Source organism: Stigmatopora nigra, chromosome 3, assembly GCF_051989575.1.
Source record: "Stigmatopora nigra isolate UIUO_SnigA chromosome 3, RoL_Snig_1.1, whole genome shotgun sequence".
In the NCBI taxonomy this organism is placed as follows: Eukaryota; Metazoa; Chordata; class Actinopteri; order Syngnathiformes; family Syngnathidae; genus Stigmatopora; species Stigmatopora nigra.
In genome coordinates, this window is record NC_135510.1 from 12,230,115 (window position 1) to 12,251,261 (window position 21,147).

The window sequence follows — 21,147 nt, forward strand, 5'->3', positions numbered from 1 at the left end:
GTCATATCTTCTTCAACCTATTCCAACATTAATGCCTGCCATGCTAAGGCATCCTTTTTGGTCATTAAAAAGTGTACTAAAACATATTTAAAACAAAGTCTTCATTTCACGTTATGACAAACAAGGAAGACAAACTAAACTGCTGTAAACATTTTTTTTAAATATGAACGATTGTAGGTAGTAGTATGTCAAACCAAATAGTTGTGAACAAACCATATGGAAGACTTTTAATAACGTAGATATTGTACACTTCCATTCCATTAATACAAATTACACAATCATGAGGGAATAATTGCAATACAAATTACTAACTTCATACGCAGAGCAATTGATCGCAAATCCAACTACATTTCCTGCTCTAATTTCCCCTTCTCCTCTCGTTATTGTCGATGACTACAGTGTTAATGATTGCATCTGGCGGTGCCACAAATTAATTCTTGCCTCTCTGGCAAAAAGCTGTTCCCCACCTGATTATGCAAAGCAGGCCTATATTCTCTCTCTTTGAAGTGGAGGAAAAGCTGCTTCGAGATTCCCCCCTCGAGGAACTGCAGTAACATGGGTAACATCAACAAACTAGAGTTCGTAGAGAGGTCAGAAAAATGGCAAACTACACTTTACCCTCAATTCATCCCTACGTATCTTTTGTCTTTGCAGAATACACACTTAGACGAGGTCCGGTAGCTACGTACATTTCAAAAGAAGAACAAAAATAGCCATTGAAATGGACTCAATAGTGCAGGCTCGAGCCATTAAAGGTGCAGAGAACAACTATACTGTTTTTGTTTCTTCAATATGGTCTAATTCCAATACCGGCATCAGTTTTTGGGGGTTTGAAAAATTAATTGGCTGAACAACTAATCAGGAAAACATGGAAACACATTTCAATTCCCTACAAAGGCCACATCAAAACTAAAAAAAATATACTACTATATAGTTCCTATTTTGCATACTAGTAAACACAGAAAAGTTGTGTTATTGTGTGTGTGTGCGTGTGTGTGTGTGTGTGTGTGGGGGGGGTGTGTGTGTGGGGGTGTGTGTGTGTCTGCGTGTGTATGTTTGGCATGAAAGCTCTTAAAAGAAAAAATTGGCACGTCAGTCATGCCCAGAAGGCTGTTTGGAGCGAGGATTCCAGATTATTTTCAAACTCACATTCAGTTCCTCAGGCTCTAATGCATGAAGTGAGATGGTTAAATATAAAACTGTAATATTTATTTACTTATTCTAAATATGACCGATTGGCCACGTCGATACATCTAGTACCGTTGTGATGGTAAAAATATAAAAGTGTAGGCAGTTGTATTCTGCATTTAAGGATATTTTTGCTGAGAACATTTCTTGCAGGGAGAAGTAGATTTGTACTGACCACTCTGGCATGACAACATTCAGGTAATGAGCTACTGGGGGATGATAGAACTTGATGACTTGTTGAGGGGTGTATAATTTGATGTAATGGTACTTAAAAGTGGTGGTAATTTTGTGTAGGACAGCAAAGGGGAGCTTGCTGTTACATTTTCTGAAATGACCAAACATGTTTTAGAGAGCCAGCGAAAAGCTTGACATATATTGATACAACATTACTTTGATAAAAGTGCACTTCACTTTTGTAACTGAAATTGCACGTCCTTAAGAATTAGCTTTTAAATGTATTCATTTTCCGTGAGCTTATCCTCACAAGGGTCCCAGGGGGTGCTGGAGCCTATCCCAGCTGATTTTCAGGCATAAGGCAGAGGACAGCCTGAATTAGTGGCCAGTAAATTATAGAGTCAAAAAAACACTCACACTCGTATCTAAGGACAAGTTAGTCCTTGTTTTTTGGAATGTGGGAGGAAACCGGAATACCCTGAGAAAACCCACACCCATGCAAATTCCACACAAGAAGACCGACCTGGGATCGAACCTAGGATCCCCAGAACTGTGAGGCTGACACGCTAGCCACTCAGTCGCCCCAAAAGTCAGCTGTAATATGCTCCGGAAAGCCCCCCAAATATCCCCCCCACCCCCGCTGAAATAAGGGGTTCCGAAAATGATTGTATAATGAAGCACAGCACTACGTTGAAGTTAAATGAGTGAACTTTGTAATTAACAGTAATAAGTGAAAGAATTCAAGAATGCCTTTCAGAAAATACAACATGTAATTAAATGCCATTTCCAAATCATTTGTACAGAAGACATTATTTCCTTCTTCTAATCCGTGATAAGAACATTGGCCCCCAGGTTTTATACGGCTGGGGAACTACGAGAATGCCGAGGGAATGGTCATACGGGGACATGACGTCACACTGTGGCTGCAAAGCTTGGGTGTTAGGTAACGGTCCACTAACATGACGGGCACGGCTAAATGTGAAATAGTTTGATAAGGGAAGCGCAATCTCCTCCCAGAGGTCCTCGGGTTCGGCTTCAGGGCAGTCTTTGAGCACAGTCTCAATCACAGCAAAGTTCTCAGAGCTGGACATTGTGCATGTTGAATAGACCACTGCGCCCCCTGGACGCACTGCTGACAGTGCAGACCTGTGGGTGAGGACCAACGTCGAACTTTAAGACTAAGTCTGACACCCAACTTTTCATACCATTTTATCAGCTGCAGAATTTGGTGCATCTAAAGCCACCCGGTCCAAAGGATAAACCTCTCAAAGACAAGGTATCCATTTTTCAGAGTACCATATTTTCACGACTATAAGCCGCACCACATTATAAGGCGCACCCTCAATGAATGACATTTTTCCATATATAAGGCGCACTGCATTATAAGGCGCACTGACTATTTTGGAGAAAATTTAAGACTTTTAAGTCCGCCTTATAGTCGTGAAAATACGGTAATTGCAATTGACTTCCATGTATAAAGCACTCACTACACAGTCACCTCTAGAGCCAGCCAGTGTTGATGTTTTGGATTTTTTTGTATGAAATCTTGCAGTGGGGGAGGAGCTATATGATGGAAGATTTTGTAAACTAAGAAGGCATCTGCATATTTAACAGTATTGTTTCAGTTCAGGCGTTTGTGTTTTTTTAATATCCGACAGTGGTGGTTTTTGGATTTCTGTTTTTTCCATATATCAGGCGCACTGGATTATAAGGCGCACTGTCTATTTTGGAGAAAATTCAAGACTTTTAAGTGCGCCTTATAGTCGTGAAAATACGGTATTTTTGTGGTTTGTCCTGTAGAGTTGCAATGGAGCATACTGTGGAGTGTTTCTAATATTCTGACTTATAAACTAGGTAAATATTTCAGTACTCTCGGTATGATGCACGGCATGTAGAAACTTTCATAATAAACACATTCTAAAATCATTACCTCTCCTGTTTGTAATTATTTTGATTAACCTAATAGCCAGCGGTGATAAGTGAGTGACTCTAATGTAATTTCACCCCATTACTTTCACACCAAATCCTTCTTCTTACGAGATTTCCATGCACACAGGTAAATCATTTGTCATTTTGGCCAAAGAAATGCAAGCAGCTTGTTGGAAAACGCTTGTCTTAGTCATCAAATGTTGGAAAGCTCGTCAGATATATTTTGACTTGCCTTAGAAGTTGGACCTGGAGGTGCGGCAGCCTGCCTCTCTCCTTTAGCCTCTGTTCCACCTGCTGGTCATTAGATGAGAACAGCCAGCTCCTGTCATTGGAGCATGGAGCATCAACCAGGACCTGTCACACACCAAGTGACATATGCAAGTGAGATGTTGTTCATGCTCTGCTGCTAATCCAGCTTTTCTATTGGTTTCCCCAGAACCACGCTTTTCTTCCAAACATGAAAAGATGACATTCTGTATCCCATCAAGATCCACCCATCGTATTTATCCTAACCATGCCCCACATTTTTGCTTGTTTTAAAACAGGGATGATCAAACTTTTATTTCCTCCAAGGGCCCTTTTCAAAATAATCAAAGAGTGGTAGGGTCAACTTGAAGTCCTTCTTCCTTCATATGTGAAAGAGATATGGTTTTTAAAATGGTTGCTTAAATATTAACTCATTATTTCACATTGACCAGTTATGGTCAACAAGTTAGACACAAAATGCAAAAGTTTTAAAATGTGAGAGTTAAAGAGCCACACCACGCAATGATTTGCCAAAACAGACAAACACACACACACACACACACACACACAAAATTACATAATTAAAACCATATTATTCACCAAAACACTTATTCTCCATACAAAACATGTTCATTTCAACACAAGATTCCACCCTGACTTTGAGTGTGTTTTAAGAGAAGATAAATATAAGAGAAACATGTAACGAGGCAAAGAGCCACAGTATATACAAAGTATGAGAAGCAAAGTGCTGCAAGCGACTCGAGAGCCACGTTTGCAAACCGTGACATTGACGATGTTAAATCCAACTTGACTGGGGGGCTATGGGAATTAAATATGATTATTCAGTCAGCTTTCCCAGTTGAAATGGATTTGATGTCTATATCACTCAATGGCAGTGAATGAGTTCAGAACTACAAACAACAAAAAATCCGAAATTAGAAGGATTTTGGAGTAAAATATAATATTTTCATCATTTGCTGCACACCAATAAAAACTGTGCAGTAAGCCATAGGTGGTAGTTTGGACAGACTTTAATTTGCATTCTTATTGAATACAAATTCAAACAATTTGTTCCGTAAAACCATTATTATTAAATGCACTGAAAGAAAAATGTGATCAACACAAGCCCAAAACCTCTTTTAAAAACAACAAAATCCTAAAACATTTTATTCTCGTGTTCAATTGTGTCATTAAAAAGTGTTTTTGTTGCAGTTTATGAAGTTTGCAAATATGTGACAATAGTTTCCCAAATTGTTTTCTGTGTTGAATAGAATATAAAATATAGAGCTATAAGTGGTCCTCAATATATTTGAATATTGTTCAGAAAAGCAGTATCTGATTTAAAGAATGTGTGGCCAAGTCTTTCTACTATATGTGGATTTAAATGATTCATTAAAAATGTATTTTGACAGATCAATTAGCATCACCAACTCACAAATTAGTGCTGCTGTATAAGATACACAACAGTATCTCTTATTGCTTACATTTTTTTAATTTAATTTGTTAAAACAAACAATTAAAATTAAAAAATTAAATTTGTTCATGAATATTACTATTGGTAGACTATTTGTTCCAGTATCGTAGTACATATTTTAATAGTTTACAAATCAATCTCCTCATACTAACAACTATTAAATCTATGTACATTACAAAAAAAGGATGCAGAAATGTGCTTACTTTGTCATAGATCCCGGGCTGACTTTTCCCAAAGGACCGGCCATCCTGGTCTGTAACAACCACTTTGCTGTTCATCCATTGCGGCAAGAAAGACTCCAAGGTCTTAGCCAGCCAGTCGCGTCTGTGACCATCGGGCTCATTACAGCAGAGGAATGCTGGGAAACAGCATAGAGACAATGGTAAAATCATAATGATATAAATATTGCATAAAGGTCAATTTACAGCATGAAAGAACTACATCAATGTAAAAAGCATCTAAACGCTTAGTTGGTTTACTTTGTGAATTAATTCAATTATAAACAGGAGGAACTTTATATATAACCATGGAATTTTTTATCCATTTAGTTATATTTAAGTAAACTCATGTTATATCATTCAGCCTAAAGGTATTGATAATTTCATGTTTTATAAATATCACTAGAGCATTCAGCAAAAAGAATCCACAAATATACAAGTTTAAGTTATATTAAAAAAATATATATGTGATGTGAGATCAAATGTGATATGTGGAAACATATGGGAATATATTAATTTTAGTACAGACAGTAAATATTAATTTAGACACGTTTTCTTGGTTATTTCATGAATATTCATGGTAGAGTCTATTTTCATATTTTATCATTAAGTTAGTTACTGACTCAAAATGCTAACGAATTTCTTACATAAAAGGCCAAAAGGAGCAAATTCTGCATTAAGGTGAACAAAGTATGCGTCAGTAAAGTTGTGCAACTCTATTCGAGGATTAATTCTTAAAAGGCTGCTTAAGTAAAGCAGAGTCACCTGGGGCAGCGCACTGCATTATAGCAAAAGCTTTGCCCCCGGGAGCAGAGCAAAGATCCAACACCTTCTCTCCATCTCTGACTTGCAAAGCCAGCACTGGGAGTAGAGAGGCAGCGTTGAGGAGGTAGTACTGCTTTAACTGGCCGGGCCTGTGAGCTTGCGATGGAAAACGTAGCGGATATGGGTGGATGTAACACTGCAATGATGCTGAAAGTGGACCGAAGCGAGGTTGAGATTGAGCTTGAATAGGAGCTTCAGCGCTATTGTCAGCCTTGAAAAGGGAGTTATCGCCCAGGCACTGGAGGAGAGTCTCTCCTGACGTTTGACATTCAGCATTGAAGACGGTGTCCAAAACACCAGACAATGTCAGGGCTTCTTTCTGAGGCAGTAGTGTGGAAAAGCCTTGTGACAAGAGGACACGCTGAATATCTGTCACTACAGTGAAGCGGTTGAGCAATACACCGTACTGCCAAGATGCAGGGTCAAGTAGTACAGCTCTGTAAAACAGAAATTGTAGTAGCAAGCAAACATTGTAGGTAATAAACAATACACATTATTCTTGAAATGTGTATCCACCTCACAGATGTCCACAAGACCCCAAGCTCCTCACTGTACTGCTGGTCAAAATGGTCCAGAACTAACTGACAGGAAGATCTTTGTTTTTTACGTGTCCTGATGACCTGTCATGAACAGAATGACATCAGTTCGGGAGATATACTAGCGGCATCCAGTAGGAATCGTACTCTGAATATTTATACAGGTAGGCATGAGTCATTCATCTTGGTGACCTATTTTGATTCTCTGGGATTCTGAGGAGACAAGTAGTAAATATTTGGATTTTCTGAGAATTATCCTACAATCACAAAAAGTAATTTCAGTCTTCTGACGTCCAAAATGCCTTAACAATAACTCACTGGGCACTCAATTGTTAGTCTTTGTTCTGAAGGTTTATAGCAATGATAAAATAAATGTGGATGGATCATCATTCCACCGATGTTACACGAGCTCCCTCTAGTGGGAGGGAAAAAATGTAATAGGGACAGTCACCTCGTGTTGACTTTGGAGGACTGCAGCTTTATTTTTCAATAATCGGGTTAGAAATTGATTTCCCCCCAATTGTTATTTAACTCTTATTTCCAATTAACATTATTTATATACTGTTCCTCTCTAAAAAACATCGACACTCCTCAAGCCTTGAATAATATAACAATTTCTTACTGTGACATTAAGCATTACTTTCGGCTTCAGAAATGCATTTGTCAGCTTTACGACGAAACATTACTTTCCAACAAATAAAAAAAGTCATATTTCTAAATCTAAAGCAGCGTGGTGTGTTTACCTGTGAAATTGAGGCTGGTTTTGGCTTGGGTTTTTGAACATCATCATGACCTGTGTAACCAGCCGGCGAACACACAAGTCTCAGCGTTATCTTCCCACTTCTGTTTAATGTCCTCCGTAGAAACAATGAAAGTGCAAACATTTGATTCTTCCATAAAAACTAAGTATAGTGGTGATACGCGAAAGATCTATTTATTGTAATCTACTAGTATTTACATTTCTTGTTTTAGTTGGGTAGGCGTGTCTTTAGATATCTTATTTATAAGTTTAGATGTTTTGGGGGCAAGCGCCATCACTTGGCATACTTTTTTTTTGGGGGGGGGGGGCGTAAATGCCTTTTGGCCTTTAGAATTACAACATAACGGAATGTGCACTTTTAAATAGCTATTAATTGCTCAATTTTCAATTGATTTTCACAAACGTCAGAGAGGCAATGGATGAATGAAATGACATTCACTCTGAATCATAGTAGAATTTATATAAAACTAAACCCGTTGCAAATGAGTCAATAATTAATCAATCTATACATCTAGCGTTGCATTCGTGATCTTCATCATTTAACTTTGACATCTTATTTCCGGACATGCGTGCACACAAAGGCCACGAACACCGGAAGATAACCCCGAGGGTGACATTGCGCATGTGCAGTCTTCTGGTGCGTTCGACCTCCACTCGTCACCGGTAAGAGCTAATCTCCTCTAAAACACTGCGTTATTCAATTGAAATCCAACCAAATTAGAAGAACACGGGTCACCTCTGTTTAAATCTAAATAAGCAAACTTGTTTTCCATTAACTTGAGGTTGGTAGCACACATTTTCCATTGGATTGAACGATGACGCTGACCTTACTCATATCTCCAGTAGCATTGTGCATGTTTTGCAGCAAATTACCATGTTTTTCCTCAATGTGTGGTGTTTCAATTAATGTCATTTTTAATTTTTGGTGCAGACCTTAATTTGCATCCAGCTCCACTGCTCGATCCAACGAGGACACCCTTCGTCATGTATGCCTGCGCTAAATTCGTCTCAACGCCCTCTCTGGTGAGGAAACGCAAAGTATATAGACATAAATAACAGAATGTTCGCAATGTCTTTTTTTCTCCGTATTTTTACACTTTGGGGTGACAGCTGATCTGCCATTGACCTTTTGCTTCGCAAGTTAGCCTGCTTCGACAAGGACGAGGAAAAGGCGAAGCCTGAGTGGACGTTCTCAGGGTCAAATTGTTGGCAATGCCTGATTTTTGGACAATTTCATTGAAACCGCAATGCTAAATGAAGAATGATCCAAATAGTCAATAATTATAATGGAATTGACATTTCAAATGAATGAATATCCCACTGGATGCAGCACAGTTCAATTCATTTTGGAGGGCAGGGGAAAATATCCTCTCCTCTTTGCAGGAAATCTGACTGATTTGCTCATTTTTGTACAGGTTCAGGCATTTTCTGAAGACAAAATATTTGTTTTAACCAACAGACTAATAAAGTCGAGCCTGTACTTCCCTTGACTACCAAAAAAACCATCATGTTGGTTGTCGAACTCAGATTTTTACAATTTGCGACAGGGATTGAACTTTACCCTCTACAAACAGCAAGGGTTCACTTTAAATCAAATGGATCATTTTTACACCTACATTCCTGTGATAGCAATGTGACTTGAAATTGTGCAAATCAAGAATGACGGTCTACAATAGGACTGTCATAACCTGGCATAATTTCCAGTCCATAGTTTTAGGCAACAAAAACACTTTTAGAAAGCAATTAAAATGTGTTGATGTTGTATACATTTGGTTAAGGTGGAATTGCAACTGTAGCACATCATAGGTTTGAATTGTACACTATTTTGAAGCCTCCATTTAAATGACAAAATATTTTCTTACTGCACTAAAGCATTTTTTCCACTCTCTTCGTTCACCTTTTTACAGCTCCGGGCTGGATCTCGGGCTCTCTATAGGCCACTGTCAGCGGCTGTTGTGTCAGATGCTAAAAAGCTAGAGGTGAGTAGCTACAGCTTCTGAAAGTTTGTGCAATTTTCAAGAAAAATGGCTGCATTAAAATGGGTATACTTTTCTGAAGTCCAGAAAAAAAAATAGAACAGATAACATGGATTTAACATTGTATAAAACACAATGAGAAATGTTCTTTAGAGCAATTGCCATATGTATGACCTTTGTACTAACTGGATGCACACTTCTTGTAGACTGCGGCGCTCCTCCCACCACATGCCATTGCCTCCTCTCACCAGCAGGTGGCACTGCGTGGCTTTCAAACCAGCGCAGTGAGCCGTGACATCGACACTGCTGCAAAGTTCATTGGAGCTGGAGCTGCCACTGTCGGAGTCGCTGGATCTGGAGCCGGTATCGGAACAGTGTTCGGTAGCCTCATCATTGGCTATGCCAGGTAAACCATTGGAATTTTCTCTTTTGAATATCTTTATCACACAAGAGTTTGCATGGACTGAGAGTTGTTATCTTTCCTCCTGACAGGAACCCTTCTCTGAAGCAACAGTTGTTCTCCTATGCCATCTTGGGCTTTGCTCTATCCGAGGCTATGGGTCTTTTCTGTTTGATGGTTGCGTTCCTCATTTTGTTTGCCATGTAACTCATGAGCAGCCAATGATATGTCACAATGTTACTAAGAATGAGCAGTTGGCATATCCATGAATAGTACCAAAATTCAGTCATGGTGCTTACCCCTCATTGTCTGTAATGATTGTGAACAGTTGGCAAAGCAACCGTTCCTAATGGTTCCTGCCAGTATATTGTATATTTAATCAAATGTTTTTTGTTAAAGATCTCCTAATAAAAGAAAACATTTCATCTGTGAGCTTTGTGAGCCTTTTATTTGGCATTTTTTTTCAAACATTTTGGACTTTAAGACTAGAGGTTGACTTAAAAATCTATAACTGTCATGTCAAGACAGTATCTTTTAATTTGGAACTTGCAAATTCAGTCTTGCCCTTTCCTGTGTCTAGTTTACATGCTGGATGTGCCATATCTGACCTAAAGAAGGGTCTGTTTCAACCACAGTCGAGTGGATAGCATGTCTGCCCTTTGAGTTCTGCGCTTTTTTGTATGGGTTTTTTTTCTGGGTGCTCTGGGGTACTCCCACATCCCAAAAACATTCATTTTAGCCAGGTTGATCACTATAAATCAGGGGTGGCCAAGTCTCGTCTTTGAAAGCTCCTATCCAGTTTGTTTGTTTTCCATATCTTCCTCTACCACACCTGAAGCAAATGATCAACACATCAGCAAGCTGTCCAGGAGCTTGACACCAATCCAGATCATTTGATTCAGGTGTTTTAGTTAGATGGAGATGTGGAAAACAAACCGCATATGGGTTCTCGAGGACCAACAAAATATGTTGTCAAATGGTGTTTTCAATGTTGTTTTTTCATTCACGATTTCTATTGACATTAAATATCGTTTCAGAAATGTAATGATGACGCTGGAAAATGTGAAGTGCAATACAACATTTTGCCACAAGAGAGCGACAGCAGAACACACGCAAGTAGTAAGCATTCATTCTCCAGAGTCACATGCCGAAGGTCAAGTATTACGTCTGAAGATGACGAATAGTCAGAGTTCAAAACCTTGGTATGTTAAACGAAATTACCTTGCTAAGAGATCTGCCGTATGCTGTTTCCTCTACCAGCAAGATCAGTAACAAAGCCAATCAAATCGAGTTTATGTTGTCGATGAAAGTTTTTCAGGATTTGTTGCCCAGCATTTGCTGGTTTCAAAATTTGCATCCCATGACAAACGTTTACCTTCGCCCCATCAGCAAATTGAGTAATTAAAACAGGAGGGTCGGAAATGCAACCACAATCAACCCACATTACATTAATAGAATGTTCTAGTGTATCGCATAGGTGGCCCGGCAGAGGAGTGGTTAGAGCATTGGCCTTGCAGTTCTAGGGTCAGGGGTTTGAGCCCAGGTGGGTCCTCACTGTGTGGAGTTTGCATGTTCTCTCTGGGCTTGTGTGGGTTTTCTCTGGGTACTCTGGTTTCCTCTCAGATTCCAAAAAACACTGTAAATTGCCCTTCGGAATGCGTGTGAGCTGAATGGTCGTCCATTTTCTTATGGCCTGCGGTTGGCTGGCAACTGATTCAGGGTGCCCGTAGTTAACTGTGATAGGCTCCAGCACCTCTCTCAACCTTTGTGAGGATAAGTGGTTCAGAAGAGGAATTGATGTTAAGCATGACACTGGTAGAAAATGTGGTTGTTTTCCTATATGAGCCATAGCTGGCCTCCAGCACCCCCCACGACCCGTGTGAGGATAAGCAGTTCGTAACACGAATGGCTTATCGCTACAATTCTGTTCTTGAGCGGATCTATTGATGTTTTTGTCATTCTGATGGATGTCTGACTCATACGAGCATTTCGTCGTATGGATTGCCCGGTACATCTTTCAAGACGAGGAGATCCTCTAAAATTAGCAGCAGAATTAAATATTTATTATCCCTGTAGCTTTTAGAGGGCTTTCCCTTTCCAAAGATCCGCGTAGGAGGAGGAGGACTCCATTTGGCTTTGCGGAAGGGAAATTCCTCCACTCTTTCCAGTCCCCCCCACCATCCTCATCCGCCTCCTCCCATTGGTGATGGTACCATTACGCACAACTATAATAAGCACGGGGCGCGATTCCCTCTGACGTCACACGCGCTTCTGTATAAATACACCGAACAGAGGCGACTGAAAGAAAGACACTCCTGCGGGATTACCGTCAAGGCGACAGACATCATCGAATTTAATTGAACAGCACTACTCGTAAGTGATTTGACTTTTCTGCTTTGACTTTCCATGGATTTGTGCTTTTACGCAACCACGGTGCAAACATCCTGGATGACAGCAGACTTATCCCATGTGTCTACAGGTCATCTGTTATTAAAAGCAATGACTTTGAACAAGAGTGATAAATTGCGGAGCATGGACAAGAGGAGATGCAGCACCCCCTTCCCGACTAATATTGCAAACCTGCACCGGAGAAGCATGCCCGTGGACGACCGGGACTTGCGCGCGTCCGCCGTGAACCCCATCGGACAGAATCACGAGCTGTCCAAGCTTCTCCGCTGCACCCCTTATTCCCAGAAGGAACAGCACCGAGGCAGTTGTGCCTCCGACTCGTCCGACTCGGTCATCTCCAACGGGAGTGACCCAGACTCGCAAGTGCACAAAGTGGTTCTCCTCGGGGAACACGGCGTGGGCAAGTCTAGCCTGGCGCGCGTCTTCGGTGGATTTGAGGACCCCGGTCACGATTACGATGAAGCAGGTAAATGAAGGGGGTGGCTGGGGACGATGAGTCATCGCAGACAATTTCACCCAAAGCCAATTCATGGGCATTTTTTCTAATTTAGTTGAGTTATACTGTACTGGTTGTACCTTGTGCATTGTTCAATTACATTGAGTTGCTGAGATCTCCTTGCAAAAGTTGACCTACAGCAATCAACCTTTTTATCAATGTCATTATATTTGTGCTAAATTAATTGTAGGCAACCACCCATGCATGAACAATTCCCACAAAATAAGTGCTCATTCCAATTTATGCAATTTTTCAATTACAGATAGATCTATGTTTCAGTAATATTTAAATAACGTACAGTCAATATGGTTCTCAATGTCCGATTGTGGGATTTTTTTCCCATGGAAAATGGAAATTGGCAAAATCCATAGAAATGCCTGATCTTTTTTCTTGAGTCTTAGACTCTTAAAATAATTTTTAAAAATCTGATTGCGTACCATGGGACTGATAGGTGAATGGATAAGCGTATAATCTACAATGTAGTTGTGCTATGCAGCTCTCTGCTGTCCTGAGCAGCTGGAAAAGCAAGATAGAAAACAGACGGATTGATGCATGCACCAATTGTACAAATCTGTGATGGCAAATTTGCTCTGATGGATTTCTTTCTTATTTCTACACGCAAGAGTGTACACATTGATTATTGCTATTTCCATCTCCGGCCAGAATACGGTGTTGTCGCAAACACATCCAAACAGTACTGTGTAACTCAAAGTCAAATGATGCAGACCAAAACTAGCTGTGATCTCCTTGGTCAAATGTCAATCACCATAAAATGGTCTTAGGTAGACATTTTGACAGTACATAATATTCATTTTTTTTCTACCTTCAGGAAACACCTATGACAGATCTATTGTGGTGGATGAAGAAGAATCATCTATTGTTCTGTATGACATTTGGGAACAGGTGAGGTTCATGAGGATAATTCTTAATGATTGCTTTTCTTAATTAAACATTCATCTATGAGGCTGAAAATTGGAAAATCTCTTCATTCTGAAGGATAACAGTCCATGGCTAAAGGAGCAGTGTATGAGAATGGGAGACGCCTACATCATCGTGTATTCCGTGACGGACAAATCAAGTTTTGAGAAAGCATCAGAGCTACGGATTCAGCTGCGTAGGACCAGACAGTCGGAAGACATTCCCATAATCCTCGTGGGCAACAAGAGTGACCTGGTTAGGTCTAGAGAAGTGTCAGTCGATGGTAAGTTGTTTTTTTTAGAAAGCCTGACTTCGCAAAACTAGTACGGTGATAAAATGTTGTGTAAAATGAACCTGGCTATTTCATGGGAAAATGAAGTTGAGTAATAAGTTGAGATTTACATGAGTGTTTTGTGGCTACCCAGTTGTGTTATAGACTTTTATTTATAAAGAATAGCTAGCTTTAGGAGCCTTTATAATCTATCTTCTTGGGGATCAGTGTGTATGTTTTTCGTATCTTCCCAGAGAAGTAATATATCCCCTTCCATTGTGATTGTTATCCTAGAGGGAAGTGCTTGCGCAGTGGTGTTTGACTGCAAGTTCATCGAGACATCAGCATCGCTCCACCATAATGTGCAGAACCTGTTTGACGGTATCGTAAGGCAAATCCGCTTAAGGAAGGACAGCAAAGAGGAGAACGCCCGGCGCATGGCGAGCTGTAGGCGCAGAGAAAGTATCAGCAAGAAAGCCAAAAGATTTCTAGGCCGCATGGTTGCACGCAAGAACAAGAAAATGGCTTTTCGACAAAAGTCTAAATCATGCCATGACCTTACAGTTCTTTGAGAACTTTATTGGACACATGGACTTTTTCTTTTTCTTTACTTTTTTCCCCCTTTTGGCCTATGAAGACCCAAATGCTGTGTGTTTTTTTTTAAATTTGATTTCGGACTAGTAGGGCTGTACAGATATATATTTTTGATTTTCAGACACTATAAAAGAAAAGTCTTGATCGACAGAAGACAAGACTTTACATGTCACTTCTTTTCAACTGTGTTCACGTGCATGATGCTTTGTGTATTTATTTCATTTTGCCTGCCTTAAACCAAAAAAGGCTTGCTCTTTTTTTATTTGTATTTTTATTGGTTTATTTTTTTTAGTTTGCCAGATTGCCTTTCCCATTTCAATGGAAGGAACTGGCATAAAAATTGTACTATGAATGATGCTAAATGAAACATTCGCACATACATCTCATTATGCTCAAGGACATTAAGCATTACACAAGCCTTGGAGTCATTTTTACTTGAAGGTTGGTACGCAGGTTCGTGCCTCAGTCTAGTAAAATGAAGCTAGAGCACTAATAGAAATGATTACAGTTGTTCTTTAGCACTGAAGTCAGTTTGTGAAGCAATATGTTATATTTGTCTTGTAGACATTCAGTTTTTTCTTTGTTTATCAATATTTTTTTCATTAAATTTTGAATGAAAATATAACTCCTTCTTTTGTGTTTTATTGCAGTTACAAAAAGAAACACAAGAACAATGTTTTGGTTCAGTGGAAATGAGTGCAGTAATTTGCATCGTCTTTAATATTCATTTGAAGGTGTCAACGGATCGGTGGTGCTCTAACTTTGGCTTTAATGGGAGGAAACATGGTGATTGAGCAGGCTTATTTTAAACTGTTAACCATTAATCCCTCGAAGGAGGGTAAAAACTAAATTTTTCCCACACTATTTAAACTCGGTTCACACCTCTCAAAGGCACCACACTCATCAACTGGAAGAAGGTAGGATACAACAAAACAATCTTTTAAAAGCTTTTCTTGAATACCCTTTAAAACCCAACATGGGATTTAATAAGGATAATCTTTAATAGCCTTTCATAATTTTTTTTCCTTCTCAAAATGGGCTTTCCTAAATCTCATGGTGACAGCTTTAAAAATACATAGGTTAGACATCACAATGGTTTAAAAAATATATATAATGCTGTGATTTTTGTATTTCTGTCTGGAGCCATGAAAGTCTAAAATACTTTAATGTTTACAGGCAACCATGGCTTATGCCAGAGTTGGACTTGCTCACATCTTTGCTGTCACAGTAAGATATTTGACATGATACAACATTTTTAACATACGGAATAGGAAAGTTGATGACTGAAATATACCACATCGTACTGTTTTATAGGTGGTGATAAATATATTTGACTCCTCTTCAGGAGCAAATGTTAAAATCGGTGTACCAGAGAACTATGATGGAATTTTCCCATGGTATTTGTCCAAGGTAAAAGAAAAAATATTATTTCCATCGGTGTACAAGAGAAAAGTACTTTACTGATATACAAAATGAAGCATATTACTTTGTTAATCGAAAGATATGTATATGTATATATATATATATATATATATATATATATATATATATATATATATATATATATATATATATATATATATATATATATATATATATATATATATATATATATATATATATATATATATATATATATATATATATATATATATATATATATATATATATATATATATATATATATATATATATATATATATATATATATATATATATATATATATATATATATATATATATATATATATACATATATATACACATATACATATAATGCTAATCACACATGGCCATAATTACCAAATAAGCACCACACTAGGTAATCAATTTCAATCATCAATAGCAAAAAATAGCTAAATACAGTAGTATCTTATATTAACCAATGAGAATTCATCCATCCAACATTGGAATAATGTTTTGTATCTAGTGCTTATAAGATTGCATCGGAAGACACCATTGCATTAGTATCTTCAATTCTCAGTTGGCAGGGAAGGTTTGACATCAATCATTGCCTGGCTATAATAAGAGTTCTGGCTTTTAAGCCTTCACCTTGTGCTTTTTCATTCAGTACAGCTGGTCCTGTTAGCAGTTTGGATTTTGTTCATAAATGTCATACAATCAGCACATGTCATGTGCAACAGTCTTAGCACTTGCGTGCTTTGTGTCATGACCCCATCTCGCGTCAACACGCTGTCAAGCTACGTGGAAAGAATCAATGTTATTAACTTTCAAACAGACAGGAGAAAGATAATAAACCCACTTGGTATTCTATAAATGGAACAGCCATAATAATTTTACGACTTGAATCACTACTAATGGTAGTCTGATTGAAATGCACAGGATTTACTTGATGGACACCTAAAATAACAATTATATTTCCATATCTAAATGATCTTGGAAAGGTTTTTTGGTCTTTTACTTTTGAAATATTAAAACAACCTAGATTGATTAACTCTGATAGGGTTTAATATGTCAACATTAGGTCATTTTGTACTCTGCTTCTTTTATCATGATGATGATGATGATGACGTTTCTTGGCAAAATTCCAAATGAACAACAAACATTTTCTTCTTGTCAACCTCATTTTTATGGTTGTCTTAATTCCATACTAAGATTGTGTGCTTTTCAGCTCCACAGCCTTCCGGGCAATTATAGTGACTTGGCAGTAACAGGAGATGATGATGGTATATTTGGAGTGGACTCTCAGTTTCTTTATGCTCTAAAACCATTGGATCGGGAGAAGCAGCCATCTTACTCTTTGCAAGTATGTAGAAATCTTGTATTGCCAATATTTAAAAATGTGACATTTTCCAATGTAACACAATTAACATAAAAACAAATACTAATTACAAGGGGTCAGCTCCCATGAAAATGCATTGTACAATGACTAATTGTGAATAATGAAAAGTTATTGAAGTTTTAGGTGTCAAGTAGGGCTATTGGACAGATTTTTATTAAATTGTTGCTATTTTCTCCCTCAGAGGACAGAAATGACTGTAAAAATGATGTGCTTGTGTGTTTTTGGATTTTTTTTTTGTCCAATATGGCAATTGAAACCATTTGGGTTGCTGACCTGTGCTTCAGATGTATTATTATGCATCTATATTTGCCCTTGAAATACCTTGGAAAAGCACAGATGCTTAGAAACAAATTCAATCTGTAATCAAAAGGCATAGAAAATAATCTGTATTAAGGGTTCTTTTTTAGGGGTAAATTGGGCATGGTGGGCAGCGGAAATTTGCTGGAAGGGGCGTTTGTCAAGTGTTGGTCGTTTTGTAGACGAGCACTAGCCAGCAGATGCGAAATAGGGGGAGGTGTGTGGCTTGTGGGAGCAACCACCTGGATTTAATCATTTCCACAGTGATCTTAGAATTGCAGTCGCCCATTTACAGTCTATAATGGCAATGGATTCAATAAATTGGCCTACATGCCTATGTTTAGACTCACTTTCTTTACCAAATTGTCAGCCAACCTTGCACTTGTGTGAAAGTATGGGTCAGCCATCTTATATGCCCCTGAGCCAATGTGTCAAGGATGAAAACAGAGTCTCAGATATTGAGCCATTTTTTAAATCCATATCAGGTCATTTGATCCAGAAAATACAACAACAATATAGTTCTAATGTTCAGCCAGTTTTTTTTCTATATTATTATTAATTGTTAAAATTCAATTGACGCGCAGACAAAGCCAAGAATTTTCCCATTTTTATCATCAAGGTCTTTATACAATCTGCAGTTTGAAGGTCGTCTGATCGGTTTCTGGGTCTAACAAGGTATCTTTCAGAATGTCAGGGCAGAGACAGAGTTTCACGGTCGAAGTGTGCGTCATCGACAAGAACGACAACGTGCCCACCTTCATTGAACAGAGCAAGAGGGGCAGTGTGCAGTTGGGGCTTCTTAAAGGTAAGCAAGCCCATGAGACTCATCAAGAGCATGGAAAGAAAAAACTCATTCCTCTCAAATGATCAAATGGTATTGCCATGTATTTGAATGCTCCAGTTAAGCTCCAAAAGCCTAATTGTCATCATACCCAAATAGGCTTTTGTCTTATTTAAAATCTTATAAATTCTAATCATATAATCCCTAACCTGACGCTTTATTTTAGTAGAAAAAATGGATGTGTATTGCTGTAAGTAACAGTTGACGAGGTGACTACCATTATTTATCCCTTAGGGATACCCTTCATGCAGGTGGAGGCGGTGGATCGTGATGACCGAGACACTGCCCACGCTGAGCTGCGTTTCCGCCTAATGGAGCAAACACCGAATATCCCCTCCCCTCAGATGTTCTTCATCGACTCCATCACAGGAGAGGTTTCCCTCACCGAGGACGGTCAGTCCTTTAATTTCATTTCCATACCTTTATTTTATGATATTGTGTGTCCTAACCATAAACTTGAAGAATTCCCAATGACACCTAAGCCAAAATAGGCAATCTAATATCAAGATTTACTGTCGGTTAGGGTTAATGCCAATTAATGGATTGACATTAACAAGCCTGTTAAATATAATATTAAATGTGCCATGTTGTGCTGAACAGTTCTTGCGTCATCACCAGGTGCCTCAACATTAGACCCCGAGATGTGTGGTCGATATAAATTATCAGTGATGGTGAAGGACATGGCTGGGAAGTCAAATGCTTTCTTCACCATTGGCATCGTCACGGTTGAGGTGACAGGAAATACTTGGGCCTCACCTGACCCCGTTCGATTGCAGGAGAACCTTCCAGGACCCTATCCAATTGCTATCTCCCAGGTAAAAACTTTCCCAACCTTCATCAGTCCTATTGGAGCTGATACACAGAGACTAAATGAAACAGTACAACATTTCAGTTATTTTTATCATTGTAATATGATCAGATACCACGCAGGCTACTTAACAGAGTTTGTGCACTTCCATCTATCATATCGTATTACAATGAAATCAACTTTCAATATACAGGATGAAGTAGAATGGTATTACATTGCCGGTTGCTGTTTTTAGGAACCTCTCAGGTCTTCCTAAATGACTACATGTTAAATTATTGATGCTATTCAACTGTCATGGATCCTTTCAGGCTATATCCTGACTAAATCACTTTAAATCAGATTTATCACCAAGTGCCTTAGACGTTAAAAGGGTTTTTCCACATTCCAAATTAATATCTCTTTTCCTGCCTGTGGGTTTTGCCTAACCTTTTACATGATGACCTGTACAACAGCCTCACCCGCAACCCTTATGAATAAAACCAACAATGCAATCAAGTCAAGGATGGTAAAAGAATAACGTGTTGTGCAAATTCAAAGAATCAGTGAGCCCAGCAGGTAGTGAGCACAACGCCCCCTCCTCCTCCGGCTTTCTATTCCCACCTACACGTTCGCCCTTCGCCTCTCATCTCGCCTGTTGTAACAGCCCTGTCCACCCACTCAAAGTGTGTGGATCATAAATGTAGGCACTTTGAATTTTCATTGGCAAAAATGATTGCATGTCATGTTAAAAATTGCCAATCATGAGAGTTAGGGGCATAAATTATTCATTAATTTTCTGAAATCACAGCTAATTTTTGGCACCAGGCATGGGGACCACCTAAATTGGTGGCCAGGCAACCACACGATAGAAGGAGAAAGACAGCCATTCATGCCGGCCTCACAGTTCTGGGGTGGAGGATTCAATTCCTGGTTGTTCCTCACTAAATGGAGTTTGCATGTTCTCCTTGGGCCTGCGTGGGTTTCCTCCGGGTACTCCGGTCTCCTCACACATTCCAAAAACATGCATGGTAGGCTGATCGGACACTCTAAATTGCCCCTAGGTATGGGTGTGAGTGTGCATGGTTGTCCATTGTCTCCTTATGCTCTGCTTTTGGTATTTATATACTTGATTTTGTCAAGGCGCTTTTCAGTATGTATTCCAAGCCTTTAAATTCCTGCTTGGAAGTGGGACTGTGGAATACAATCATTAAAAGCACTGGAACTTTGTAATGCAATCTAGTGAGGCATCTGGAGTGGAAGAGAGGCGTCAATCTCTGAATGGTTTAGTCAAGGCTCTTTAATGCATTAAATCACTTTCGGTGAAAGTTTTTTGGGCTAAAATTAATGTGTGCCTCTTGACATTTGTCATACCCACTTAAATTGTGATCAAATCCCAAATGATATTCATAACCACGTCAAGCTCAAGCTATTTACGTCACACACGATTTAAAATTGCATTATAAAGTAATATTTTCTCCTTTCCAAACTGGATTATAGAAATCAGAATTTCTCTTAACAATGATTAATATAATATGCAGAGCCTCAGTAGAGAAAACCCATAAAATATACCAAAGTTCAAGGTTGTTTTCTGTGCTGTAAATAAATTGCTATAGAAACTTTTCATTAATATAATCTCTCTCAAAATTCTGTGTCATAGTTATAGGATTTGTGCACACCACTTCGATATGGTAACGTCACCGCCTTTTCACTGCCTTCACTCTGGAATCTGAATTCCCATAATTAGAAGTATTATTGGGTGGAATGGTCCAATCTGTGTTACACCTACATAACTTGCAGTTGCATAGAACAAATTTGCCTTCAAAAGAATAAGTCCAAAACTTTAGAGATCAAAAATAAAAATTATGAATAATCATGTGCATTACATCAGGCCCTGTGACATTTTGGAGCACCATAATGCTATTTATAGCTAGAGGTCATCATGACAATTGTATAAACTCTTAGCTCTTAGTGTAGCTTTCTAAAGGACTAAATCCTATCTGAACTG

The 21,147-nt window shown here is 38.8% G+C and overlaps 4 protein-coding genes across 9 annotated transcripts in view; 3 read left to right on the forward strand and 1 right to left on the reverse strand.

The window, feature by feature from the left end:
* Nucleotides 1-21,147, forward strand: part of cdh16 (cadherin 16, KSP-cadherin) — a 126,166-nt gene that overhangs the window by 94,098 nt on the left and 10,921 nt on the right. The window contains exons 1-6 of one of the 4 annotated variants that reach the window (XM_077713061.1): nt 15,583-15,641; nt 15,729-15,824; nt 17,047-17,181; nt 18,190-18,319; nt 18,590-18,748; nt 18,974-19,170. In XM_077713061.1, the coding sequence (XP_077569187.1) occupies nt 15,597-15,641; nt 15,729-15,824; nt 17,047-17,181; nt 18,190-18,319; nt 18,590-18,748; nt 18,974-19,170 (762 nt within the window). In that variant the 5' untranslated portion in view covers nt 15,583-15,596. Of the gene's footprint in view, nt 1-15,582; nt 15,642-15,728; nt 15,825-17,046; nt 17,182-18,189; nt 18,320-18,589; nt 18,749-18,973; nt 19,171-21,147 lie in introns of those variants that run through there. The other 3 variants (XM_077713064.1, XM_077713062.1, XM_077713063.1) reach the window with 3 other exon arrangements.
* On the reverse strand, nt 2,025-7,998 carry nsun3 (NOP2/Sun RNA methyltransferase 3). Its single transcript, XM_077713686.1, has 6 exons — nt 7,334-7,998; nt 6,571-6,674; nt 5,995-6,491; nt 5,215-5,369; nt 3,524-3,645; nt 2,025-2,508 (listed from the first exon to the last, which is right to left on the reverse strand). The coding sequence occupies exons 1-6, from the start codon at nt 7,472-7,474 to the stop codon at nt 2,172-2,174; spliced, it is 1,356 nt and encodes a 451-aa protein (XP_077569812.1). The 5' UTR covers nt 7,475-7,998; the 3' UTR covers nt 2,025-2,171.
* On the forward strand, nt 7,849-10,158 carry LOC144194548 (ATP synthase F(0) complex subunit C2, mitochondrial-like). Of its 2 annotated transcripts, none has more exons than XM_077713687.1 (5): nt 7,849-8,013; nt 8,282-8,373; nt 9,258-9,329; nt 9,533-9,732; nt 9,819-10,158. In XM_077713687.1, exons 2-5 carry the CDS (start codon nt 8,335-8,337, stop codon nt 9,931-9,933), a joined length of 426 nt encoding a protein of 141 aa, XP_077569813.1. In that variant the 5' UTR covers nt 7,849-8,013; nt 8,282-8,334; the 3' UTR covers nt 9,934-10,158. The 2 variants fall into 2 exon arrangements, with proteins under 2 accessions (XP_077569813.1, XP_077569815.1); XM_077713689.1 differs by lacking the exon at nt 7,849-8,013 and adding an exon at nt 8,025-8,132.
* Nucleotides 11,991-15,039, forward strand: rrad (Ras-related associated with diabetes). 2 transcript variants are annotated; one of them, XM_077713305.1, is made up of 5 exons: nt 11,991-12,099; nt 12,206-12,601; nt 13,461-13,534; nt 13,628-13,832; nt 14,115-15,039. In XM_077713305.1, exons 2-5 carry the CDS (start codon nt 12,226-12,228, stop codon nt 14,390-14,392), a joined length of 933 nt encoding a protein of 310 aa, XP_077569431.1. In that variant the 5' UTR covers nt 11,991-12,099; nt 12,206-12,225; the 3' UTR covers nt 14,393-15,039. The 2 variants fall into 2 exon arrangements, with proteins under 2 accessions (XP_077569431.1, XP_077569430.1); XM_077713304.1 differs by lacking the exon at nt 11,991-12,099 and having other exon boundaries at nt 12,106-12,601.

Coding starts and splice junctions, on each gene's coding strand:
- nsun3 (XM_077713686.1), bottom strand. CDS start 7,474: ATGTTTGCACTTTCATTGTTTCTACGGAGGACATTAAACAGAAGTGGG. Junction 5,370..5,994: donor AATGCAGTGCGCTGCCCCAG/GTGACTCTGCTT, acceptor GCTGTTTCCCAG/CATTCCTCTGCTGTAATGAG. Junction 3,646..5,214: donor AGCCCGGGATCTATGACAAA/GTAAGCACATTT, acceptor GGTGTGTGACAG/GTCCTGGTTGATGCTCCATG.
- LOC144194548 (XM_077713687.1), top strand. CDS start 8,335: ATGTATGCCTGCGCTAAATTCGTCTCAACGCCCTCTCTG. Junction 9,330..9,532: donor CAGATGCTAAAAAGCTAGAG/GTGAGTAGCTAC, acceptor CACTTCTTGTAG/ACTGCGGCGCTCCTCCCACC. Junction 9,733..9,818: donor CTCATCATTGGCTATGCCAG/GTAAACCATTGG, acceptor TCCTCCTGACAG/GAACCCTTCTCTGAAGCAAC.
- rrad (XM_077713304.1), top strand. CDS start 12,133: ATGGATTTGTGCTTTTACGCAACCACGGTGCAAACATCCTGGATGACA. Junction 12,602..13,460: donor TCACGATTACGATGAAGCAG/GTAAATGAAGGG, acceptor TTCTACCTTCAG/GAAACACCTATGACAGATCT. Junction 13,535..13,627: donor TGTATGACATTTGGGAACAG/GTGAGGTTCATG, acceptor TTCATTCTGAAG/GATAACAGTCCATGGCTAAA.